Raw genomic sequence first — 22,171 nt, forward strand, 5'->3', positions numbered from 1 at the left:
AATGTTCAGTCAAAGTCAGATATGACATGTCACAAGTAATTTTATTGAAACGGTTTATTTAAGTGAACATAAATACTGTATAACAACAGGAGTATCCTTTTATTAAATCAAAGCTCCATAAAGTGCACATTTAAATAAAAGCATATATCTTAAATGAAAATAGATGTGACCTTGGTTTCACTTAAACACACAGAATTATTGTACATTAATATTATTTTCTTGTTCCATAGTTTAACCATTAACCATTCTTTATCATGAATATCAAAAATTATATTCATTTATTTTCTGAATTTTAATCTTAAGTGATTTTTATGTATTATTATTTTTGTATAATTTATAATATATGTATAAAGTGTGTGCTAACTATGTAGATATATGCTAATTCCATATCACATCTAAAAATATATCGATATATTTTTTATATCAATATATCGCCCAGGCCTACTACAGAGGAGGAGGAGGAGACATGAGGACAATCTGTTCACATGGCATAATTCAAACAGGATCATCTTATAGAGAGAACAAAGTCATAAAAACCTTCAGTGGCAGAACAATATACCAGCTAAGGATGCGCCAATCCAACCTGTTTTGACAATTTTTAGGTATAATATGCAGGGTTTTCTTAAATGTATAGACTCATAAAACAATAATCCCTCTCAATCAACTCTTAAGATCCACTAGAAATGTGTATTTGCAGAGACTCTGCCCTCTGGCTGGCTTTTCTTCCTTCTTCTTATTTTGCTGTATGTTTTCGGGAGTCAACAAAAAGCCTCCGGTCCCCACGTACGCTTCAGGGTATGCAGTTTATTCCTCATCAAATATCGCTACTTTGTCACACCCAGACACAATGGATACAAGGCTCCCTTCAGGGTCTGTATACAAAGTGGCAGCATTTCAGGTTGTTACATCAATGTGCATTTTTATGTGCCTCACCTTCGTTTTGAAATAAGAAGTTTCCAGATTTCCATTAAGTTATCGGTAAACAAAAAACACTCTGATCAGAATGAAAGTTAAATATTGTTAACAATATGTTCACAGCAAAATGAGAAAAGTGAATTTTAAGTTGAAGTAGAACTGTTGAACAAACAATAGCTAATGTGCTAGCATTAGGCTATGAAGGCTCGCTAGCACGGTAGGTACATTGATGGTACCTAACTCTGGCAGCCAGAAACAAACATCTATGATCTAGTTTGACAACTGAGACGAAGAACATAATCTCATGCGATGCTAGTTTTAAAATGAGACGTGGTAGATTGATCAAGTAATGGCCAATGCTAATAACCAATCCATTTAATAAGGTCAGTATCAACACCAATACAGATTCAACAATGGCCTTCCAGTCATACGAATACCTAAGTATCTATATCTGGACATCATACCTGGATCAGACAAAAACAAAGTATGAATATAGGCGTAAATCAAATTAATTAATAGTGAAATAGGACACACAATTTTAGAATTTCACAGAGGCCAAATTGACATATTCCAGAGTCCAAATTGTTCATACCTAGTCGAAATGCTGTCAGAGGAGCCAGAGCATGTCTGCAGGTGGTCCAGCTCTCATTGTACTCAGATCCCAGCCAATTGCAAAAATTATCTGTAGGCTACAGTATGGGAGCATTAATAAGAAAACATATTAATCCTAAAAAAGTTGAAAGGTCATCAAATCTCCCTGAACATCGCTGATGCCAAAGCTCTTATTACATTACTATCAGACAACTGAGAGTCAACTGTGGTGCAGGATCACACACATGCAGGATTCCGTCAACATAGCACGAGCGCCCGAATCAAAAAGTGGTATAAGGCGCATCCCTGGTTTGATTCAGCCCATGTTTTCTGTCCCTATTGTCCATCCATTGAAGTTCCATTGAGCCTCCGGCTCGTTAAGAAGAGTCACCGTTAGCGGCTCCCCCACTGAGCGGCATGGATTTGTCTCCAGTGGCTTTCTTGAAAAATAGCCCCTAAGGGGGTCTGAAAAGTTGCTTAATCTAGCAACAAAGTCGCTAAATTGGGAACACTGCTTTGCCGGCTTTTACAAATGGCGTGTGTTGTTGTCGTGTAGAGTACTACATCACATCCTGCTTAGCGATCTATCCAATCAGTAACCAGGCTGTTTTCAGGGGAGAAAAAAGACCCTGATCTTCTACAGGGACTAAAAAAGTCCTGACGAAAGGCCGCTCCGGATTGCTCGTATTCAAAATAGGGTCGCTTCGGCGAGCGAGACCCGCCTTATTCCGGGTATTGCCCGGTAGTGGAAACAGCCCTCATAATAGTTTACCACAAAAATATTTGGCCTGACTTATCTGTGAGTCTGACTGATATGTGTCGGGTCCAGGCTCTGATATCAATATCAAGATTGCTCTGTTCCAGCAACAGTCAGGGCCCCATGGAGTTCAGTCAGCTTTCTCAATCCCTGTGATAATAGGTAACAGAAAAGGGATCAAACTGGTGAGAAATAAAAAGAGTTCAATTAACTCTCCTAATCTACTGAGTATAGCATGTCATCCTCCAAACTCACCAGCGTCTCCTGTTAAGGATTTACATTTAGCTCTTTTAAATATCAGATCTCTGGTTGGCAAATCTTTCTTAATCAATGATTTTATTCACAAGCACAACCTTGATTTTATGTTTTTAACTGAAACTTGGTTAAGTCAGGATAATAGTGCAGCAGTTCTTATTGAGTCAACCCCCCCAAATTTTAGTTTCTTCAGTGAAGCAAGAATACATAAGAGAGGAGGTGGAGTTGCCACCCTGTTCAAGGACAGCTTCCAATGCAAAAATATGTCTTATGGTCAGTTTGACTCCTTTGAATATGTTGCCATTCAGTTAAAATCACCCTATAGAGCAATCTATTTGACCATCTACAGACCCCCCAAATATGATGCAAGGTTTTTTGATGACTTTGCCAAACTACTGTCTGTTGTGTGCATAGATTTTGACTGTGTTGTTTTAGTAGGTGATTTTAACATTCATGTTGATAATCCTGAAGATGGGTGTGCTAAAGAACTTTTAAATATTCTGGATAACTTTGGGCTTTCTCAGCATGTCACAGATCCAACACATAACAGAGGACACATATTAGATCTAATTATTACCAAAGGTCTTAATATCTCTGAGGTTGTGGTGAACGATGTTGCTCTTTCTGATCACTACTGTGTTTTGTTTAAAATGACCACCCTTGCCAATCCTACAAAAGGTGAAGCAGAGGTAATCAGGAAGCGCTATATAAATGAAAACACTTGTGCATTATTCACCCAGGATTTTACACCATCACCAACCCTGCCCTCAGCTCTAGTTGATGACCTTGTTAACAGTTTTAGTTCCAATGTTATGACTGTTATCGACTCTATCGCCCCAATTAAGACCAAAGTTCTGTCGGGGAGGAAAAAGTCACCCTGGAGAAACGCCACACAGTGCAGAAAAAAGTATGTAGACAAGCTGAACGCAGGTGGCGAAAGAACAAACTCCAGGTATATTACGATATTTATAAAGAGGGTCTTCACAACTATAATCAGGAACTGAAGAATGCAAGGCAATCATATTTTTCAGAGATTATCAATAGAAACAGTAATAATGCCCGCACACTTTTTTCTGTAGTAGACAGACTGACAAATCCCACAGCATCAGTCCCTCCTGAACTGCTGTCTAGCAAGTCATGCAATGACTTTGCAGCCTTTTTCACAAACAAAATATTACAGATAAGACAAGCAGTGTGCAGCTCCAGCTCAGGAATGATAACACTGGTGCCTTCCCATCCTCTAGTCAAGCTAGGACATTTTAGCCTCCTAGATTACACAACACTAACGGAAACGGTTTCAAAATTAAAGCCCACAACCTGCTGCCTTGATATTCTGCCTTCAAACTTTTTTAAAACTGTTTTCAACTGCATAGCTCCGGATGTACTGCAGATAATAAATTCTTCTCTCCAAGCAGGACAGTTTCCACAGACTTTGAAAACTGCAGTAATAAAACCTCTCCTAAAAAAATCTAATCTGGATTCCACAACAATTAGTAACTATAGGCCAATATCAAATCTGCCATTTCTGGGGAAAAATCATTGAAAAGGTTGTTTTTGAGCAAATTCATGCTTTTATGATGCAAAACAATCTTTTTAACACATTTCAGTCTGGATTTCGGCGACACCACAGCACTGAGACTGTACTTAAAAAGTCTTAAATGATATTCATCTGAACACTGATGCAGGCAAATCCTCTGTCCTGATTTTACTGGATCTCAGTGCTGCATTTGACACAGTTGATCATAACATACTAGTCAGCAGACTGGAACAGTGGGTGGGGCTCACCGGCACTGTGCTACAATGGTTCAAATCTTACTTACAAGATAGGGACTTTTTTGTGTCAATTGGAAACCATGAGTCTGAGCAAACTAAGATCACATGTGGGGTTCCTCAAGGGTCCATTCTCGGGCCGCTTCTATTCAACATCTATATGCTACCACTAGCTCAGATTATGGAACATCACAACATCTCCTACCATACTTATGCCGATGACACACAACTCTACATTTCAGTGTCCTCACACGACTACAGTCCCTTACTCTCATTGAGTAACTGTATTCATCAAATCAATGAGTGGATGTGCCAGAACTTTCTCCAGCTAAATGCAGAGAAGACAGAGGTGATCATTCTTGGCCCTAAAAATGAAAGCTCTAAGATCAGGGCTCACCTTGGCTCTATGTCGTTGACAGCTACAAATCAAGCCAGAAATCTTGGTGTAATTATTGACTCAGACCTGAACTTCAACAGCCATCTAAAGCTTATCACTAAATCTGCCTATTACCACCTGAAAAACATAGCTAGAATTAAGGGTCTTCTGTCCAAACAAGACATGGAAAAACTTATCCATGCATTTATTTTTAGTAGGTTGGATTACTGCAATGACATCTTCACAGGTCTTAACAAAAAATCAATCAGGCAGCTGCAGCTGATCCAGAACGCTGCCGCCAGAGTCCTCACAAACACCAGGAAACTGGACCATATTACACCGGTCCTTAAATCACTACACTGGCTTCCTGTGAGTCAGAGGATAGATTTTAAAATCTTACTGTTGGTCTACAAAGCATTGAATGGTCTCGGACCAAATTACATGCTTGATCTGCTCCCTCTCTACGAAGCATCCAGGCCCCTTAGGTCATCTGGAACTGGCTTGTTGCGTGTCCCAAAAACAAGAACTAAGCGGGGTTAGGCAGCTTTCAGTTATTATGCTCCTCACCTGTGGAAAAAACTACCTGTAGATCTGAGGTCTGCCCAAACGATCAGCTCCTTTAAATCAGGACTGAAAACACTATTGTTTACTGAAGCGTACTCTTAACTTTAACACTTATCTGCTCTACTCTACTGCCCTAACTTTTTAACTAAACAATGTTTGACTTGTGCTTTTTATTATTAGGGACCGAGCACTAACGGTGCGAGGACCCTATTGAAATTGGTCCGTTTTTTATTATTATTATTATTATTATTATTCCCAAAAGTAAATCGCCTTTTTGGGGGCTTTATCATATTCAAAAACGCGCCATATTTGGAATATATATAAATCTCTGGTGAAATTTACGTATTCTTGTGGTCGCGGGAATGGGCGTGGCAAAATGACTCAACAGCGCCCCCTTGAAAGTCAAGAAAATTCAGCCCCTCGCACAGGAATGTCGTAGAGATACGAAATTTTCTACGTCCATGTATCATGGCAAGACGCACCAAAAAGTCTCAAGAACCCATACCCTAAAACGTACAGGAAGTCGGCCATCTTGGATCGAAAATGGCGTTTCCTGCTGTTTTGGGCCATTTCCACGTCGCATACTTTAACGAACTCCTCCTACAGATTTCATCCAATTCTCTTCAAACTTGGACAGTAGCCTCACAAGGCCTTTGGGATCAAAAGTTGTATAAATCTTTACCGCCTGTCACACTATGTGGGCGTGGCATGGCGGCAAAATTTGGCGTCTCGCCATAACACACAAGACTGTATAACTTGACCATACATTGTCCAATCTGTCCCAAATTTCACATACGTGATTAGGGTCCAGCCCGGGACATACCCACGGGTCAATAGTGACACACAGTCATAGCGCCCCCTGCTGGCTACAGCAACTAACATGTTTTACACCTACTTTGAGCTGAGTAGTAGGAGACACGCGATTTTGTACGCATAGGGACTGGGCCCACAGCGCCGCGCCTGACGTGTCCTCCCGTGACGGCTCCTCCCCCGACGGCTCCACTCTGCGAGGGCCCGTTCAGTACTGCTTGCAGTCCTAGTTTTATCTCTTTTTTTTTATCCTGCTGTATCTTATTTTATCCTATTTATATTTTTAGTTCTATTTCCCTGTTTTAATTGACTGTTTTTACTGTTTTCAATTGTGTCTTGCTGTTTTTAATGTGTATGTAAAGCACTTTGAATTACCTTGTGTTGAATTGCGCTATACAAATAAACTTTCCTTGCCTTGCCTTGCCTTGGGAGTGTTACCTCTCCACTTCGTTACTAAAGATATCATGACATGCGCCAATGGATTTGTTAGGTCTGCTAGTTTGACATGACACCGGTGTCTTCACTGGCAGTGTTAAGCCCACTACAGCCAGGTCACCAGTGAATTTAGCTAATGTCAGCTAGGTTATGTTAGTTACGAAGCTAAATAGCTTCATATAATAAACTGTATGCATTTAAACATGACCATTAACAATAATTCCACAAGGCTTTTCTGTAAATGGCACCAGAAGAAGAAAACATGCTACATCATGGTAGAGAAGTGAAAAATTAGCATGCTAGAAGGACTAACACAATGTTGCCATTTTCTGATGTATCCTTTGTTTCTGCACTAAAAAGATGCCTGTCCTATCTGATGCAATAAAAACATTTGTTTCTTCACAAATTGTTTAAGGAAAGATAACGTTATTCCACTATGTTTTTGGGGCCATTTTAACAGTTTTAATCATATTTTGAAGATTGCAATATTGTGAATCACAATTATTTTGGTCAGGAAAATCATGACATAAAATGTCCATATTGTCATATTGTCCTATCCTACTATGAAATGATGTGTGTGGATCTACATGATGGATTCAAATATTGAGTCAGACTGTGGTTTTGCAGTTGATTATTCCCACTCTAATAGTTGTATTAACTCTCATTTGTACGTCACTTTGGATAAAAGCGTCTGCTAAATGACATTGTAGTTGTAGTTGTAGTAATTGTATTCAACATTTTTCAACATTTTATGCTTTTTTAAAGCATTTCTTGTTTCAGTCAATTAATTTCAACTTACAGCTTTTGACAGCTTGACACTTTAGCTTCCAACTTTTTTTAAACAAATGTCTCTCAGCTCTTTGGTGATGCAGTTCAACTTCCAACTCTGCCACTTTTACATGTCAATGTCCATGCTTTTTAGTACTGCAATGCATTTGACCTTCAACATTTTTCAAGCAAATAATTCTACATATCTCCATTTTAAAATGTGTCAACTGCATTTTCAAAATGCTCCTTGCAGCTCATCTGAGGCAACATTTAGACCGCGTTCCATTTAAATCTTCCATTAGAAGCCAGTGTAATACAGCCATGCATACTTGAATGAAATGTATTTGTGTGATCTCACAATCAGGTTAATTTTTTCTTAAAACAACCAGTACTGTGTTCATGAGCTCTACAGTATGGAACATCAAATTGATCTGATGTAAGTAAATTAAGAGCTGAGTCAAAGCTCAGTGCAGAGCAGCTTTGTGGCTCAGTCAGTCCTGCGTGTGCAGCGTATAAACGAGGCTCCAGTCAGCATTTAGTCCTGTCCGTCTTCTCCGCTCTCCTACTAACCTGCTCATAGCGGATCCTCCTCTTCCCCCAGCCTCTATCACATCTCAAGCTGAGCGCTTTCTTTTCATGGCTTCCCTTCAGCTGCTATGCGACTTCTATCCAGCTGGGTTCCCTGGATGATCTGCCTTCTTTCTAATCCATTCACACGCTGACGGGTGTGGGAGGATGGAGGAGGCAGGGAGGGAGAGGTACGGAACAGGAGGAGAGAGGGAGAGGGGGCAGGTTCTTTGTTTAAGAGCCATGCCAGTCTCTGAGCTTCCTGTATCTCCCTCACCTCCACTGGAATCTGACACTGTCCACTGGAAGCTGAACTGCACTGTTACGCTTGGTAGCTGAATGGTTACTGTGCATGCCATGTAGCTGCAATCTCAGGACCAGCCCACTCTCTTTTTTTTAGTATGTATAAAAAAAAAAATGTAGAACAAAATAAAAAGAATCATACATCTAAAGAGGAGCAAATTGTGTTCATTTTAAATTAAAATGCATCAATCTTTTGCACTGTAAAAAAATGTTGTTTTTACGGTAAAAAAACGGCAGCTGTGGTTGCCAGAACTTTACTGTAATAAATACGGTTTTCTTATATTACGGTAAACGCATATTAGCACTGTTGATTTCACGTTTAAGATTGTCATTTTATTCCATATTTTACCGAAAAAATTAAAACGTTTTTCCATCAAAACAAATGCTGTTCTGCCATATAACTGCCAAGAAAATACTTTATAAATGCTGCATACATTAAAGATTTTACCATTAAATATTACAGTATTACAGTATTAAAGTATGTCTCTAACAAATATATATACACATATATATACATATATATATACATACATATATACACATATATATACATATACATATATATACACATACATATATATACATAGATACACACATATATACAGTGTATATATGTGTGTATATACTGTATATACACTACACGCATTACACACTAATGCCACTATTCCATCACATATACTGATCTTAATCATTGCCAATTTAAAGTAATTCTTGTAAAGTAGAATAAAGGTTCTTGTATGTTTTATTCAAGGCATCTTATTTTTACAGTCTTCTTGTAAATTCTGTGGTGGATTCTGTTAACATACTGTGCTCTTATTTTGAAAGCTGCATTGTTTAGACAATGACAGGAAGTAATAGCATCTTTTTGTGATTAACTATAGACTGTATATAAATAATGGACGTAGTCACCGTGACATCACCCATTGGTTTGTGGCCCGTTTGAGGCATTGAGTTCAGCATTACACTTGTCGCCATCTTGTTTCCGATACGGGGAGCAGACCATATCTGGACTGTGGAGGAGGAGAGGGATCTGATCACTGACTACAGCCTCTCTACACCTCAACCTGACTGAGAGAAGCTGCTGCTAATTCATGTTAGCATTAACTGGAGCATTAACTGGGATGTTAGCTTTGGCTAGCAAAGAACAAAAACGAAATCTATGTTACTGACCTCAGAAAGCTGAACAGTGACTCCTTGGAGTGTCTGTTAGTCCAACCAAACAAATAAACTGTCATTAAGTAAAAATACAGTGAAAGGGTCAAAGTTATGAGACCAAACCGCTAAACGTCCTTTTTTATATATCTATATAAAGTTATATATAACTTTATTGACACGTTTGCCGTGGATACACATTGTTCTACTTCTCTCCTGATGACGGCTCGCCGTGTTAGCCACCTGTCAATCAAAGGTAGCCACGCCCCAAATCATACGATTCTTTGAGACCATAGTGTTGTCCTGAAAAAAATTTCTGAGGTAATAAATCAAGTGAGAAGTTTTCTCATTTTGCACTGAAATGAATGGGCAGATTTTTTTGCAGCCAAACTTAGCGCCCCCTGCTGGAATTTTTGGTAGAATGCAGCTTAAGGCACTCCCTGGTTTGCCTCCCCTACTCAGAACCGGAGCTGTGATTAACACAACTTTAATTGTTAGCTAATGCTAGCTCGTGGCTGACAGACACTCTGCTGAGCAATGGCAACACAATGCAAAATTACTTTATATTATGAATAGTGTAAATATACTTTCAGTAGCTTGAAATGTGACGTTAGTGCAGCACATGAGACTATAGCAGACCGCAGCGGTCTAGGTTATTAGTGGGAAACCCTTACGTCACTACGCCAAGTAATAGGAGTGTTGCCGATATCATGATATGCATTTTTTTACTCATAAAAAAAATATATCGGTATAATCGTGAATGATACGATATGGCACACCCCTACATAGTGCCTAAGGAATCCTGAGCCTGAAATCGCAGTCACCCCTGAGCTCACACTGCTTCCTCTCTGGGAAGGATAGCTGACATCGGACACAACCACCAGACCAGGCCAAGACACCATGACCATTAACTATTGTCATAATAATAATGAGATTAGATTCAATTTATTTGTCATTGCACAGGAATACAACAAAATTAAATGCACTCACGTACTGGACTCAGAAGGATAAAAGCATAATAATCATTTAAAAAATACGAATTTTTCGCAACGTATGTCGTCCGTAGAGAAAAGTAATAGCACACCGATCCCGATCAAACCGCACGTTTTGATATATAATTTGTCCTGCAACTCAAAGAGTAGTAGCGGGACGAAATTGTGTCCGGAAGAGGAAGACATTGGGCCTCATTCATGAAACGTGAGCAGAACGAATTTGTGTGTAAACCGTTCGCAGACGGAAATTTACGTGCATCTCCGCATTCATCAATATTTTAGTAGCTCCGATCTTTTCGTAGCTACTAACAAAATCTACACATGCTGCTGACCACACGTAGTGCTTGTGTAAATTTAAGAACGCATATAAATAATGCTCGTCACTGTTGGAAATTACAATTTTAATTCATAATGCGTTCTGTTATGTACACAATACGCAGATGCCTTTGAAACATGTGATATAAACATGGCAAACGATTAAAAATATAACACATTTAGTTAAATTAGTTGGCAATTGGCGGGATTAAGATTCAGATTAAACTCATAATTGTGAATTATCTATGTAAATTGACGCATCCTGCCTGCAGTTCTCAGAGGTATCATTAAATTAATGCCAGAGTATATCCAATTTCCATACGACGCACAACGGCAGACAGAAGTAATGCAGGGGTTCAGCGCAGTTGCAAACATGCCAGGTGTTATACGCATCAAGGCTCCATCCGGTGATGCATTTGCTTACATTAACCGGAAAAACTTTCATTCCGTGAATGTGCAACTGATCTGTGACGCAAAGTGTGTGTTGTTAAACGTTGTGGCACGGTGGCCCGGTGGGACGCATGACGCATTCATCCTGCGTAATTGCGCAGTTGGCACACGTTTGGAGGATGGAGCTGTGAGAGACGGCTGGCTCATTGGTAAGAATATAGCCTGCATAATCACATGTGTGTGTTATATATGGACTTACCTTTCTATATCCATAGGGGATAGGGGTTACCCACTGACGCCGTGGCTTATGACCCCACTGGCCAGCCCGCAGACACCACAGGAGCATACAATGAGGCGCACGCGGCTACTCGGGCCGTTGTAGAGCGCACCAACGGGGTATTTGGACTCTGAGCGTCCTCCTCCTGTGGCAGATGTACTTTTTTTGTGTGCGCTAATGCGTTTCTTTGCAGCAAGTTTAATGTCAAACCATTTACGTTTAACCTCGGACGTAGTTCTTTGCACTACAGAAACCACATTTACTGCGTCCGTCACCTCCCTCCACGCTTTCGCTTTGCCTGTCCCTGTCACACCACTACTAACAGATGAAAATAAAAAAATTTTTTTGGACTCCACTTCTCCCAAAATAACTTCAATCTCCGCTTCGGAAAAATTCTTTTTTCTTTCTCGTTCTTTTTTTCTTTGTGCCATGACTGACAGGTTGACAGGATGCCTCTACACACCTCCTTATATGGTGGTCATTAGCAATTCATGGGCGGGGTTCATGCTAATTGCTGATTACCGGGAGCGCGCTGCCACCTTACGATGGATTGGCATTCATGATCATACACACGTGTTTACGATCAGATCTGAGTTTCCCGCAGCGTTCATGAATCCGGAGTAGGTTTTTAGTAGCGTAGGCTTTTATGTGCAAATCTACGCACAAATCTACTAACGTTTCATGAATGAGGCCCATTGTGCAGAGCACCATGTTATACTGTCAACCTGATAAAATGGAGGCACAAGAGGGTCACAAGCTGAAGACATCATACAACACATTAACACATGTCCCCACTTGTGACGTAGACAGGAAGTGAAAAGAGAAGTATATCTGCTAATATAATTAGTATCAGGAAGTCTGCCATTTACCACACAGCTATACTACGCTCTTATCTGCTGATTGATTGAAAATGTGTGTGTGTGTGTGTGTGTGTGTGTGTGTGTGTGTGTGTGTTTGTGTGTGTGTGAAAACAACAGCAGACTTTTACTTCTGCTTTCACTAGATTTAAGCAGCACCGCAGAGGTTCCATGTATCAATACATTTCAGTTTGCAGTCAGCAAGAGTACATCAAGAGAATAAACTTACTGGTTTGTTGCTCCATGGTGCTGGCAGTGCCTCCAGAGTCCTGGGGGAGACCAGCAGACCGGTAGGACATCCCACTGGAGTCAATCAGAGTGTCACCACAGGGGGGGAGGTGTCCATCCAGCTGTCACCCTGCACATAAACAAATATGTTCTACCTGTTACATACACACAGTTAAAGGCCTTTGACTTTTAGTTTTATTCTCTAAGTGTTTCAAAAGATTTAGGAGCTGTGTTGATGACTGATGATGAATTCAAATGCTTTTTATCTGCAAGATAACAAATCATGAAAAAAGTGAATACATTCGGAATGCAATCTAATAATTTCAATTACATTATAATACCATTTCATCTCTATTACAGTTACCTTAGTTTTAATGTATTGTTTATTTTACTCTCAATTTTCATATGGTGAGTGTCTTGCGAATGGGCGTGGCAAAGTACCTCAGTGGCGCCCCCTAAAAAGTTTCAACGTCCATCATGAGTCAAACTTCGATTTTTGGCTGGTTTGGGCAAGTTCCAGGCTCTAAACTCCTCCTACAGCTTTGACCTGATCGACTTCAAACTTGGTCCCATCATAAGACCTGTTTGATTAAAACTTGTCTACAATTTTTGTGTTCCTTAAAGTATGTGGCCGTGGCATGGCAGCAAAATATTGCGTTTTCGCCTTAAAACAGGAAGTTGCAATAACTTGAGCATGCATTGTTCAATCCGTCCCAAATTTCTCACGCATGATGAGACTCCAGGGCCGAACCAGTTGACATGTTAATATTCAGTGTGAGTCATAGCGCCCCCTGGTGGCAACAGGCAGTAACATGCAATATTCAGGTTTGACTCTAGGATGTCCTGCTCAGAACCAGTTCACCTGAATCACCTAAAATTTGGCCAGAAAAGTCTGAACATGTTAAGACATTTTTTTAGGGAAAACTGCATTTTCATTTAACGGTGTAGGTGTGGCGGCGTTGCAAATTTAGATGACTCGCAAAAGTCACACTCTACCTACTCAAAGTCTAAAAAATCTAACGTCAGCGAACCTTGTCCAATCTCACCCCTTTCAACTAATTGCCCAATTGCACACCCTTATGAGCTGCATATCACGAATGCTGGGTCTTGTTGGTTTTCTGAGAATCTACTGCACCTACTGGTACCTTGTTTGCCATGTAGCAATAAAAAAATATACTAAAAACATGGATTTATCTGGTTAGTCACATTGGACTGCTATTATTTTGAACACTACTGTATATATCGCCCCGTTGGCAACAGGAAGTAATAATAATACATTTTATTTGTAAAATAATAATAATAATAATAATAGTTTTACTCTATAATGTCCTGCTCGAAGCAGGTTAATCAAATCAGCTTCAAACTTGGTCATAAAAGCCTCAACAAGTTGATGATGCATTGTTGTGAAGACTGTGCATTTTCATATCGAGTACTCGAGTACTCGCCATGAAGTTAAAGTTGCTCTAATTTCAGCTTACATTGTCCAATCTGCCCCAAATTTCCCAAAAGTCATGTGTGATCAGAGTCTAGGCCTGCACATAGCCATTAATTAATATTGATAAATTGTCATTGCGCCTCCCATAGCCGGTTCACCATATCAACTTCAAGATGGGTCAGAAAAGCCTCAAAGTGATGATGATGATGCATTTTTGTAAAGATTGTGTGTTTAAATTAAACCGTATGGCTCTGGAAGTCCGGCAAATTTTAAGTACTCGCCATAAACAGGAAGTGGCTCTAACTTGAGCATACATAGTCCAATCGGCCCCAAAACTTGTCATGTGTGATAAGAGTCCAGGCCTGAACATAGCCATACATCAGTATTGACACAACGTCATAGCTCCCCCCATAGGCGACAGGAAGTGACATTTTTTATGCAGTTTTTAACTTAGCCCCTGCAGTAGTTTAACTTAAAGAAACAAAATGTGGTACACAGATGTAACATGTGTAGATGTACAAAAAAGCCTCTTAGATCCATACCTTAAAACCAACAGGAAGTCAGCCATCCTGAATTGAATGAGCTAATTGAGGATGTTTTGGGCCATTTCCAGGCTCCGTACTTTAACAAACTCCTCCTAGATATTTAACCCAGTCGACTTCAAGCTTGGTCAGTATCATCTTAAAACCTTTGTTATTACAAAGTGTCTCCAGAATTTTTATTTTTTAAAGTATGTTGGCATGACATCGCGTTGAATTTACTTCCGGACAGAGAGAATGCTGCTAAGTGTGACAAACCCAGGGTAACGCGCCAGTGTCGGGTGGTTGCAAAAATGCGTGGCTGCGTCGGCCGAGTCCCTAGGGCACCCTGACGTTCTATAGGGGCGAGGACCCATTCAACGCTGCAGCTTTAAATAAAGCTCTAGAGCACATACCATTTAGGCTTATTCCTTGCAGAGCAGTGGGCCCGGATTTGAATCTGGATTGGAGCCCTTTCCTGCATGTCTGTCCATGTGCCTCCCCCTTTCACTCTGTTTCTCTACTACTGTCAAATAAAGCCCATCACCATGTTCACTACCAGGCACATTGCTAGAATCTTGCTTTAGTGGAAAATGCACAGTTAAGCATGAACTTAATTTTTGTTGTTGGAAAAATGTTATACATTCATCTGCAACTCACCAAAATTCCATTCATTATTTGCAAAAACACAGAAAATCTAGGTCAGCACATCCTAGAGCAAAGGAGACTTCCAGGCCTAAAACTCTTTAAAAAGTCCAACCAGCTGTTGTGCATTTCCTGCAGTATCAGACCAAGAGTAGCAATGATGTTACTGCAATGTCTCAATTTTGAATTCTTACTTTGCTAAATCACATCACTTGTGTCCATGGAAACTGCTGTTGTCTCAAATTACCTCTAGCAGAAGCTGTTTGTGCAGTTGTTAATTGTGTCCTGAGAACAATGAAACATTGGACTGAAGGGGAATTCAAAGAAATCTCCCAAAATGCCTCCTCTCAATGTGAGACCGTAAACTTTTGGAGGTGCCTGAGGTGTCCCCTGGGCAAAGTTAAAGAACAAATGACCACCAGCCACAGTACTTATTATTACAGCATTACAGAGTGCAGCTGAAAATACCAAGACTGCTTCCAACTTTGAAAGGGTTAACCTATGTTGATGAACGTGGCTCTGCGACCAAAGTCAAGAGGTGGGTCAGATGTGGGTTGATTCCAATTTGAATAGCACACAGCCAGGTTGCTAACAACCAGGGCGGGACTAATTATTTGTTTTTGGTTGGAACTAGGGAACTAGGGAACAAGGGGCTACATTCATAGAACATGTATAGGGAACTTTAAGATAATTGTCTACAGGCAGTTCTCACAGACCTCAGCGCTGCTGACACCAACACCTCGCCTCTGCAACATCCACAAACTGAACTTAAGAGAGCCAGTGTGGTTCAAAGTAAGGTTATCATAGTTAACGAAAACAAAATAACAGAAATTAGAATTGAAAAACATTTTCATGAACTGAAATAAAAGTTTAAGAGTTTTTAAAAAAAAAACAATAATTAACTGAAACTGTATTGTGTGGTTACAAAACTAACTAAAATTATAGTGGAAATGTCCTTCATTTTCATCTTTGTCAACTTTTTTCATACATAATCCAGTGTTTCCTGAGTGTGTGTATTCCTGCTTTGTGGGCTTCCAGGAGAAGCGTGAGTGAAATTACTGTAATGACACCATGTTGGCTGTAAAGAGCAACTTCTCAACTTTCAGAAAACATTAGAATTTTTCTGATAGTGCAAACCGTTTAGGTTTTATGGTAAAAGTGTCGCCGGAGCAACACTCTGTAAACTTTGGATGTTGTGTTTTCACTGTGTGCAAGTGAAAGTCTTCAATTCAACCATGATATTACAAATCACGTTTTTTTTTGCTGAAAATCCAACAGCGGCCGCAGAATAAATGTAGGGAAACACTGCATAATCCTTTTTGGTTGATATGAAATGTATTTATTTAGCTCCAACTAAACAGCTGCTGGTTAGTGAACATGCAGGAACACATGGTAAATATGTTTACTGAGACTGGGATGTTTACACTCCAAACAAAATTCAAAACACCTGGAACTGTAAAAGTTAATAACCTTATTGGGGATAATATGGATAAACCAAAGGAAATAAAGGCAACATTTATTATGACCTCTTTGAATCTCGCACCCCACACAAAGCCGGAAATAAAAAGAAATAAAAAACTAAACCAAAAGTAGCAAACTCACTCTAAAAACTAATTAAAACTAACTGAATTTGGAAACAAAAATTTACAATGAAATTAAAACTAAAACTAATGAAAAATCCAAAAGTATCATAGCCTTGGTTCAAAGACATAGGTGGTCCTCTTAGCCTTTTTATTATGGTAGTTTTAGTGAGTAAAATATGTATTTCAGCTTATATGCAGTCAGCATATGTATTTCAGCTAATACATTTCCGTAATTATTTTGTAAAATGAAAAAGAAAATAGAACACAGCAAAATAGCCCATAGCATCAAACAGTCCAGTATTTAAAATGTGTACTGTAGACTGAAAAAAGGCTCATGAGTGTTGATTAATTGAAAGGTAAAATGCTGTATGTGCTTCATTTACACCTTATTATAACAAAAACATGCATCATATTGTGACGCGTTACATCGTGTCTATTTTCAGCATGGTAGGTAACTGGTATTCACAATTCATGGGTTGTGACCCAGGTTGTATCTCAATTGTCCTGACCAGGGATCAACCTGTTTGAGCTGATATATATATGTATATATATATATATATATATATGCATAAACCATGCATTAGGGCTGGGCGATATATCAATATAAAAGATATATTGATATATTTTTAAAAGTAATATGGAATTAGACCATATCGCATATATCAACATATTCAATATTTTTTTCTTTCTCAATGAATGCTGCCCTTACAAGGGTTTGTCATATTTAGTTATTTTGTAATGTTCGATATTCTTTTCTCATATAAATATATTTATTTCAGAAAAAGATTGGCCTATTTTATTTCATAGGCTATTATTATTTAAGATTTTAAGATTTTTTTATTTAAATGTGCACTTTATGGAGCATTGTTTTTTTAAAAAAGGTACTCCTGTTGTTCTACAGTATTTATGTTCACCTAAATAAACAGTTTGAATAAAACTACTTATATATAGCATATATCGATATTCAGCCTAAATATATCGGGATATAACTTTTGGTCCATATCGCCCAGCCCTAGCATGCATGACATTTTCCTTTGAAGTGAACAAAAGGTCAACTAGTGTGTTACACTCGACGAATTGGATGAATATTTCCCATGTGAAATACAACATATAAATGTTGCACATAAACATTGGTATTGAAAATGGAACAATCTGTTGCGTTCTGTCCTTCAGTCTTCTGAACTTGACAGCCAACAGCAACAAATGATCAAGACAGAAACAAAAAAACAAACCAAAGCGCTACTGAAGAGACTGTTGGATGTGACATTGTATTTAGCCTCAAGTCTCTTTAATTCAGGGGCAGCACAAATACAGTAGATGAACCAGATATTGGACATTTTCTGGGCATTATTGAGGTTTTGGCAAAGAATGATAGCATCCTTCATGATCATTTGCAAAACATTAGGGAAAGCAATAGCAACAGGGAAAGAGACTCCAAGCTTTCTCCTGACATTCAAAATAAATTGATCTTCTGATCAAGTTTTAAAGATAATTTTGAAGAAAGGCAAGATGAAACATACTTTTCTATTTCAATTTTAATGTGTGACGCAACCCCAGATGCCTAAAACGTTAAATAAAATGAACTGCTGCTGAGATATGTCAGTCAAATTACTCTGAGGGTAGGTGTGAAATAAGTGAACGTTTACTAGAATTGAGGGACTTTTCAAAAAGGACAGGAGAGGAAATTGCAGCAATGTAAAAAAAAGTCCCTGTGTGGGCATGGTGTTGATATAGTGCATCTGCAGTGGCTCCCTGTGACTGCGACAAAATGTAAAATAACAACCTTTTAATTTGGTGTAATTTTCTTCAATTATCGTTTATCATTGATCATTAGTCCCAAGGTAACTTGTAAACTTCAATTGTAAAAACCTGTAGATTAAATACAGCAGTTAAATTCATCGGGCCGTTATTTTTTACTTGTATCGGCATCGGCCATCATTTTTATCATGTAAATGGAGGGAGAAAAGGCAATATCGGCTTCAAGAATTAGCCCAAAAAATCTGCAGCACATATCGAGGATCGGTCAAGACTGATGTCAAAATAATCGGTATCAGCGTCGGCCTTAAAAAAGCCGTATCGGTCGACCACTAGTTAATTATTATTTTTTGAATTTTAGACAATTAAAACCTGCATCATAGCTTACAAAACTCTGTGGCCCTGCCCCTTTACCTCAAAATTTTGCCAACTTTAAGTCAGTTTGAGTTTTCCTAGCGAGGCTAGCTTTCCATTCCAAATCTCCTGAGATATTTCTTCTGTGTCCAGCCTCTCATTTGCACTTGGGTCATTCATATAAAACTCACATTAAACTTTCATATCAAGGTGGGGGCCATAAAATGTTGTCACGAGGGCCGCAATTGGCCCGCGAGTTTGAGACCCATGGCCTAAAGACATACTTGGAGTCTTTCAATGCAGTTGTGCTCCTCAGGTTTTGGTCCAAGGTATTACAATGAATCATCCATTTCAATGGATACTAGGGCTGGGTGATATGGACCAAAAGTCATATCCCGATATATTTAGGCTGAAGATCGATACACGATATATCCTGATATTTTTATAATAAAGTGAGAACAAATGTTCAGTCAAAGTCAAAGCCAAATATGACATGTTACAAGTAGTTTCACTGAAACTGTTTATTTAAGTGAACATAAATACTGTATAACAACAAAAGTACCTTTTTTATATAAATCAAAGCTCCATAAAGTGCACATCTAAATAAATAAAAAATCTTAAACAAAAGCCACAGCTTGCATGGAGCAAGGATCACAGTGCACAATTTGAATATATGCGATATGGTCTAATTCCATATCACATTTAAAAATATATCGATCTATCTCTTATATCGATATATTGACCAGCCCTACTGGATATACAGGCAGCCAATATTAAGGAACTTGAGGAAGAGATGGTCTACCTGCAGGAATCCTGGGATTGTTTTCTATCAGGGGCAACTACTGTTGCCAATGACATGGACATTGAACCCAAGTTTGAAGTGAGACAGAAAAAGAGAATCTTTCCTTTGATAAGTTTAAAGAACAAGAGACCGAGGAGAACAGTCCAGTAATTCATTTTAAGAAAAAGGTGTTTTTGCAGTGCAATGGACACTGTGATATCTATGTAATATCTGCCTGAGAAATATGAGAAAGACGTGACAGAATCGCTTACAAAACAATCTCAGCACTTGCAGAAAATCTACAGTGCAACCTTTCCCAAAAACCTTGTGCCTCTGGACATGCTGACTAGCATCTACAGGATGGAGCTACAGAGATTTAGAAGATAGTTAAGGACTAGTTGCGGTCTACCATGTCACAGGAGAGGTTAAATGGTCTGGCAATGCTCCCCATAAAAGCGTAAACTTGCCCAGAAACTGGACTTTACAGATATAATAAATGCCTTAACCAACGGTTCGCTTCATGACATTTTGAGAAGCCTGAGGCACTGCAGTGGAATAAAAGTGTGAGAATATGCGTTGCCAAATAAATGTATGAAAAGAATGATAACATGTCTGTCGTTTAAATCAGAGATTGTGTTTCTGTTCTTGGTGACAGTACGGAAACGGTCCTGGTTCTGTGGACTGAGGTTGAAATGAGGGAAGTGTTTATAGGCTATATACCTCGTTGCGCTTAAACAGCAGACATAAAGTAGATTGATACATCTATTAGCCTATTATAATTATCATTATTATCAATATTATTATTACTCACCTCATGGCGAAGGAGTCTTTCACAGAAGTGGCAAAAGGCAAACATAAACATGAACGCTGTTCTTGACTTCCTGCTTTCACCATGCAAACTTTCCAAGTCAGACACACAGTGTCAAGTTACACCGAGTCACACACACCGGACAGCCGAGCCACTTCCGCTAAGAATTTTCAAAATACAGCACATCCGCAAAACATTTTCAAAATAAAAGCTACAATTTAACTGCGCTCGGAGAAAGTAAAGATAGGCTAGATGAAGTAGTCATAAAAATAAATCCTAAACCAGGTTTGACAACAGATAAATGTTATTTTTTAGTTATATACATTATAAAATCAGAATATGTTAACTGTATGTAATCTTGGGCTATTTAGTCTATTTTCGAATCCTTTTCATCCTGCCTGTATACACCACTTTAAAAATGTTTAAATGCCATGTTGGTATATATTTTTTCAGCACAACCTCACATATATGACCTAATAATAATTGATTTGTATTATTCTGACTTACTGGATTAAAACATTTTGATCCCAAAAGAAACAAAGAAAAACCAACATAAATGTGATCTTGTGATTGTGTGTGATCCTGTCATCCAACTCTGGGTTTTTTTCTAGTGGGACTCCAGTTTATTTGTGTCTCGTGTGTTTAGTGTAACAATTTTAGTCAATTTGTGTCTTTTTTTTGGTCATTTTGTGTCTTTTTCAGTCATTTTGTGTCTTCTGTGGGTTTTTTTGGTAATTTTGTTTATTTTTTGGTCATTTTGTGTATTTTTTTTAGTCATTTTGTGTCTTTTGTGTCCTTTTTTTGGTCATTTTATGTCTTTTTGGTCTACAGCCAGAACTTTAGAGGTAAATTTACAGTAGGGCTCCACGCTGCTTTGTTTTTATGTCTGGCTGTGATGAAGAAGTCATGCTTTGAAGCTTTTGGAGACTCCAGAGTGTTAAAGGTGTTAATCTGTAGTCCCCCAAAACATCTTTATCATATAATATTCAAAAGCCCAAATACAAAATATAAATACAGGACAAGAACCCCCTTCACTACTGTAACATAGCTATAATACGGTATATAACTGACTCCTATATCTGCATCTGTAAAATAATAAAAGGTTTCTAAAAAAGTTTCTCTGTGGTTTTAATTATGGTAATATTTTGTATAAAACATTGTAGTGTTGTGTGTGGCTCTAGTCCCCCTGAAAATAAACCTTTAAAAAATTGTATTCATTCCTACACATCAGTTGCAAAAAAAGACATACTAAGTGCATTTGATGTTCTTTATTTAGAATTTCTCTTTAAATACAAAACTAATGTGAGAAAAATGCAGAGATATACTTGTTTACCATGTGTGATAACAAACGAACACTCAAAAATATAAGTTGACACTATTCATCCAATGATAACATTGTTGCAGTTACAGAATTAAAAAGTCCCTGGTAGGGTAAATATGACCGTATGTGGTACAGGAAACAGCAGTGGGATCGTTTATATCTGCATACAACAGCTTCTCAACAATTACAAAAATAATTTGCGTGTCTGTCTTTTTCCGCATTTTAATAGAAATTTTATGCAAAATCTCATCATTTGCATGGATAAATCACATGTGATTAATCTGCTTTCGAACTGGACTAAACAGGCAAAACATATCAGTAGAACTACTTGAGTGTTTTTGAATACAATAGACATGACATCTCCTTCCACTGTTTGTGAAATAATAAAGTAAGACTCTGCTTGGGGGCCCGTAAAGACCAAGTTGGAACATTTAACTACATGACTGATCTGCTGTTTCATCTCTGCCAGAAAACAGTAAAAAATAAGAAAAGGCTGTTTCCGCTGTCGGCGTCTTCTCTCCATTTTCTTTTGTGGGTGGCCAAAGTTGTCTGAATAGCAGCATCTTTGTTGTTACTGTTTTTCTCTTTCACACAATTTCTACTTCTTCTACTGTTTAGTAACGGATAAGCCTACAGCAAAACAATACAA

General features: G+C 38.6%; 1 protein-coding gene across 1 annotated transcript in view; it reads right to left on the minus strand.

The window, feature by feature from the left end:
- The window catches only part of lrrk1 (leucine-rich repeat kinase 1), a 92,844-nt gene extending 72,545 nt beyond the window's left edge, over nt 1-20,299 (minus strand). Inside the window, exons 1-2 of the mRNA XM_059349715.1 lie at nt 20,205-20,299; nt 12,324-12,452 (exon numbers count right to left, since the gene is read on the minus strand). Coding sequence (XP_059205698.1) covers nt 12,324-12,393 — 70 coding nt within the window. The 5' untranslated portion in view covers nt 12,394-12,452; nt 20,205-20,299. The remainder of the gene's footprint in view (nt 1-12,323; nt 12,453-20,204) is intronic.
- Between the last annotated feature and the right edge of the window lie 1,872 nt (nt 20,300-22,171).

Source organism: Centropristis striata, chromosome 2, assembly GCF_030273125.1.
Source record: "Centropristis striata isolate RG_2023a ecotype Rhode Island chromosome 2, C.striata_1.0, whole genome shotgun sequence".
NCBI classification, from domain to species: Eukaryota; Metazoa; Chordata; class Actinopteri; order Perciformes; family Serranidae; genus Centropristis; species Centropristis striata.